The sequence below is a fragment of the Streptopelia decaocto genome (genome assembly GCF_964273445.1).
Source record: "Streptopelia decaocto genome assembly, chromosome: 2".
In the NCBI taxonomy this organism is placed as follows: Eukaryota; Metazoa; Chordata; class Aves; order Columbiformes; family Columbidae; genus Streptopelia; species Streptopelia decaocto.
Genome location: NC_138655.1, coordinates 57,387,827 through 57,393,826, shown reverse-complemented (window position 1 = coordinate 57,393,826; position 6,000 = coordinate 57,387,827). Strand labels below are relative to the sequence as shown.

At 34.3% G+C, this 6,000-nt stretch overlaps 1 protein-coding gene across 1 annotated transcript in view; it reads right to left on the bottom strand.

The window, feature by feature from the left end:
• Window positions 1-462: 462 nt before the first annotated feature.
• The window catches only part of CDH7 (cadherin 7), an 82,828-nt gene continuing 77,290 nt past the window's right edge, over window positions 463-6,000 (bottom strand). The window contains exon 12 of the mRNA XM_082045354.1: window positions 463-3,770. Coding sequence (XP_081901480.1) covers window positions 3,277-3,770 — 494 coding nt within the window. The 3' untranslated portion in view covers window positions 463-3,276. The remainder of the gene's footprint in view (window positions 3,771-6,000) is intronic.

Genomic DNA, 6,000 nt, shown 5'->3' with positions numbered 1-6,000 from the left:
TGCTATGCCTTACTGGGGATATAATTTAATAAAGTAAATACACTAAGTTTATTCTTTTGAATAAAAAATATATCAAAATGCCCACTGTCTAACTTCCTTGAATTCAGATTTTACATTGGTCAAAGCAGAGTAAGGAGTCATGCCTTAAATCTTCAAAACGTTTGTCTTCATGTGGATTTTTTTAGTAGCTCTCTCAGAACCATATAATTGTCAAGGTGCTTGGAAATCTCAATTTAAAATAAGCCTGTTCAATTTTCATACGGTGGAATAAAAGAAGTGTTGGCATTGCACTATAAGATGGGAGTGGTTGCAATATCTGACATAATTTTAAGGAGTATTTATGGCTTCTAGTTAGATACTGTCGCTCTTCAGAAAGTTAAATAAATAAATAAAATGGGAAGTTTATTTAAAAGGTCTTTCTAATAATTTTGCTCAAAAAATTTCATAGCCTTTCCAGGGAAGAGAAAATATTTCTTATATTTTACAGTATGTAGTCAGCAGAATATACTTTATGACATCAGGCTATGCAATACAAACAACACTTAGAGAAAGAATTGGCATCAGATTATAAAGTTTGAAAACCTATAGTCATCATAACTTATGGAGACCATTATATAGTATGTGCATAATGCAGACCACATGCATATACTAAAGTAACAATTGTCATCAAATGTAAGGGACTTCCACCTTTCTTTCTTACGATGATAATATAATCAATAGGTAAGCATATGTAATACAACAACAAATTTATGTGATTATTTTAGAGCTGTGCAATAGAAAACACATCTATGCAAGAGTTTTTATGGCATTAAAGAGTTTGTTCCATAGAAAACACAGCAAAAAAAACCCTCTAACGAGTTTCATAACAGGGGATCTGCTTTTGTTTTTACAGTTCTAGAAGGTGGAAAATCAACAGAATTGTGCTGTTTACTCTAAACCACATTTAAATCTCCTTAGAGTGTTATGTGCTAAAATCAGCATTTTTGACATCTTAATCCAGATGTATGAATTATCTTTCCACAAACAACAAGGAGATTAATAAAAACTGTTCTCTCAGCACCTTGCTGATTTAATACCTGCTTAACTTCTGCAGCATATCATGCTCCCATTATATTTCATACACGCAGTTAATTTTTTTTTTATTATTTTTTTATTGAAAATCTTACATGTATGACTAAAAGTCATGGGCGATATCTTTCAGTTCCATTACAAAATCTGTCATATATATATATATATACCTATATATATATATTTAATACAACTAGAAGCAAATATACTGAATTATGAAACAAGGATTGTCTACCAAAATGTAACTCAAATTAAATATGTTGCAGATGATTAAAATTATTTTGTTTTCATTGATGGAGCTGAAGGCCACTTTCACATAGTTAATTGATAATGCTGGGTTGCAAAAATTACAAAGCCTTAATGATAGGTCACTGTCACCCAGCCTGCTGTCACCCATACTTTAGGACTTTAGTACAAGGATCCTTCTTGCAGAAAGAAGTACTTTTAGAGTGAGCATCATCCTCTATGGAGTACCTTCTACTCACAAACACAGTCCTGCAAACAATTCTGTATGCCTTTCAGTAATCACAGGCAAGACAAGTAATTTCAAGTTAGATACAAGCAAAAAGGTTTGCAGGAGCACAGTCTACCTTAGGAACTCATCTACAGTTTATCTAAAACAAAACAGTCTGAAATAATGTTTAAAACCACTATTTTACTTGAATATATGCCTTGTTATCTAGTAATAAATCATGAAAGATGAAGTATAAATATTTTCAGAATCATAAAAAAGTTGTCTTATTCTAAGAAATCCTACTTCAAAATCGTACAGTATTTTGACCAACAGCAGTTGTCTTTCTATTTTGGCACTCCTGAACCAGAGTAGAAATTATGAACAGTGAGTTACCAGCTTTGGGGAAAAAAATACTTTTATGCAGCAGGATCTAAAGATGATTTCTGGAGTTAATAGCATTACATTGCTTAACATAAGAAAGAAATTGAAAAGAGTTTTTTACTGTGATTCATCAGCAGCAAAAGAGAAGGGGAAGGAGAAAAGCAAGGCGTTTACAGTCTTTGAAGCTTATAGCATGTTTAACCTTGAAAATTAAATCTTGCATTAAAGACACTCCCAGCTACCTCTGTAGTCCTCTTTCCAAAAATTCAACGTATAAATATTTTATTTAAATGTCTCAGACTTTGTAATGGCTCAGAAGAACAACTGCATGTCCTTGGAGCTACTCACTTTTCTGAGAGATGAATGACAAGTGAGATTCCTTTACTGTAATTTCTCCATTTCCATGCTTCATTTCCTACGTTTATCTGAGACTGGAGAAAAATCAGCATGTTCTGACAAGTCTAATACCATTAGGCAATAAAATGGACCTGAATTTAGTGGAGATTGGAGCTCCAAAATAAATATAACACTTTATGTCAAATAATAATAAAAAAGAATAAATTCTCCTGTACAAATCAGAAGATACAATAAAAAATAGCAAATAGATAGCAACATCTTTTCTATACCTACATGGGCATCACAAAACTTTTCAATCATAAGGATACACCTCCATATTTCTCATTTTATATGGTTTGTTAACTACTTGGTAAGTCAATGACAAACACTGTGGAATTTCTTAGTACAAACAATAATTTTTCATAAAACTACCCAGAAATTACAGGGACTTCCAATTAAATAGCTCTGGGAACAAACAGGGAGAAGAAAAAAAAAAAAATATCTGCTGGGCTTTTGTTTGTTTTCATGTCTGTCCTGCTTTTGGCCTAGCAAGCTGCATGCAACGTAATAAGGAAAATTTGTTCAAACCCCCTTGTATCTGTAAATACTATATACTGTAATGTGGTTTTGAATTATTTTTGCAAATTCACTTTTATTTTTTCTTACACTTATCTCATGCCAGAGACTCTGCGCTTTAGATATAGCAGTGCTGCCAAGGCATCTACAGAGTGTCATTGGCTCATTGAGGTCACAGTGCATAACATACTCTCGAAAGTGAGTTGCCTCTGCAGGTATTTCAGGGTTGCTATCTATTTGAATGTGGCTGAGCATTTCAGTTTATCAAAAATGCCACCGAATGCTCATATTCTGTGTGGTCAGTGCAGTCCCTAAGACAAGTCTCATGAAGGTATGTTCCACCAAGGGAAGAAAACCTAAAAGGTTAAAAATGGAGAAATATTTACAACTTTCTTCAGTCCGTAAGGTTGAGTTTTTTGTTTCAGTATTCTTCAGTGCATTTTCAGAGAAAGGTTCCAAGGCTATGAGTATAAGCAGTCTGGTCCAGTCCCATACATATCCGCAAGCCTTTTAAAGCGAGGGCCCCAGTCACTGAGGTAATCGTAGTTCTGGTCAGAGTTTGAGCTGATTGAATCTAAAGAACTGAGTGACTCTGCCACCGAGCCGTTCCCCTCGAATGCATATGTCTGCAGGGAGTCGTAGGGTGGTGCGCAGGGATCCACATCAGCTTCTTTTAGTCTTTCCCAGATAAATTCCCTAAAAATGACATTATCTGGGATGCTTTTAAAAGTTGGTCTGCTCAAGAATTGAATCTCAGGTGTCACATCCCTTCTGGTCTTGGTGTCCCGGATGATGTTGAGGTTTCTCAAGGCAGTCATGTCAAAAGCCTCAGTGTCTTCTTCTCCACCACCCTCATCATCATACCTTACAATGTTCTCTCTGATATCTCTCTCTTCATCAAAAATGAGGGGCTCTTTTTTCCGTCGCCTCATAGTGACAATCAGCAAGACAAGAACTGGAAGACAGAGAGACTGGAGTTTTAGCAATGCTAAATTTTCCTCATAATTTTCCTAGTGGTGGAAATACTCATTAACTTGTATGGCTCAAGGAAATAGCAGGCAATTTATGCAGTTAGATTTGGAACCTAGCAGGTTCTTAAACAGCTTTTAAACAACAAGCTTTTTAGACGTTAAAGAATCTATTTCCAAAACCATTCTGGATTAACGTCTTCATCTCTAATTCTATATACTATGCTGTCTGCTAAACATAAATTTTAGGACTGCTACAGTCTGACTAAAACATTCTCACAGCTATGAAATAAAAAGGGACCTTTTCCTGAACTCTTAATTGCCCAAGTGATAAAAGCACATTCATAAAGTAACCGAATGGCATTTAACAACTGTGGTTTGGGAAGTGACTGAATTAAAATATATGGCAAATCTCTGCTGAAAAAGTAGATTGGAGTACACTGACTTGTTAAGCAATGTGTAAAATAAGACTGTCCCAGTTCATGGATTAAAAGTATCTCTATGCAAGACCTCAGTTTCCTATAAAGTGCAAAGTACTGTACTCGAGGTTTATGAATTCCATCTAATGAAAATGGCTAGGGCTGGAGTTTATTTGATCAACCAGTGCTAGAAATGTAATTATTTTTTTAATCTTAATCCTTAAAGTTTCTTTCATCTTAAAACCTAATATTAAACTGTGACAGTCAAAAGAACCAGGAGAAACTAAATCAAGGCTGCTCTTGTTCAAATACAGTTTTGGTAAAGAAACATCATTGCTGACACACAAAATATGGAACCAGTAATATGAATATTGCACCCATCTGTGAGACATGATGGAGTGTGAATCATCCTCCTAGAAAATGCTTAACACTATATTGTAGCATCTGGATAACATTTGCTGAGTTAATGATACTCCTACAAAATAACAGGCATCGCTATGGCTGTAAAAATAACAGTACATTGAAAAGTGTCATTCCACATTCAATTAATCTCTTCTGATTTTATGTTTATTTTTAATTTTAAGAATATGTGATGATATGAATTCATATGCCTAAGGTTTACAATCTTTACTTACAGTACTTTGATATGCCAACTAAATGATGTATAAACATCTGGGAAAGCAAAAGCTTATATAGATAAAATTAAACTTGAGCTACCTTGAGTAGTCTCAAAAGTGGCCTCCATAAATTGTGTGATATAGGACTGCCATTCTTTAAAGCCCTTCTTCCCTTCTTTTCAGATAGGAATTTTCAAAATCAATATCAATCTAGACATCATGAGGCATGATTTAATATTGGAATCACTTGGTCAGAACAAACCAGTCATTCAGAGACTGTGCATGCAGAAAACTGTATCATACACATACAGACGTTATGGTACTATTTGGAATTGGTTAAAGCATGAGATGACTTTAAAGTAAAGGCGGACTTTCTGCTTTTTTTTTTTTTATTTCTCTTCGGAGCCATGTATGTCTAAAAATAACACTGGAAAAAGTTCAATATTTTTTCTAAACTTTTTGACAAATATATTAGGGAACATTTTTTCCCCTTTTTTTTCAGTAGCTACCAGGCACACATCTAATGATCCATTTACTAACAGATGCCTTGTGAGTCTATGTTACTGGAACATCAGCATCACTTTTTTTTTGCCCCTGGCATTGCCTTGATTCATGCTTTATGTCAGGGGTATCAAACTCATTTTCACTGGGGGCCACATCAGCCTCACAGCTGCCTTTAAAGGGCCAAATGTAATTTTAGGACTGTATAAATTAGTCTTTTGAAGGCAACCACGAGGCTAATGTGGCCACCGGTGAATATGAGTTTGACACCTTTGCTCTATGTACTGAATTCAGAAGCTACTAGTTTGGGGCATTTTGCTTTGAACAATATTTACATAAGCAGTTTGACAATGTAAGATTTTGACCTTTAAAGTGGCTTTTGTGAAATTTCAAAACATTCTAATATTTGTATAACACAAACTGAGCTGTAAATTACACAGCAGCGAACATAAAATTGTCATTGAAAATACTCTGAATGTTTTTCCTTATTATAAAAGATATTTTAAAGTGAAAGACAAATTAGCTCGCCAACAGTACAAATATACATTTAAACCACAATTTGTATTGACACAACTTTTTAAATTGTTCATTTTAACATTTACTGCCACATTTTTATTGCCATTTAAGTAAGCAGCTAATTTCCTTTACTCAAGTGTAAATGCATTTTAACATCATTGTCT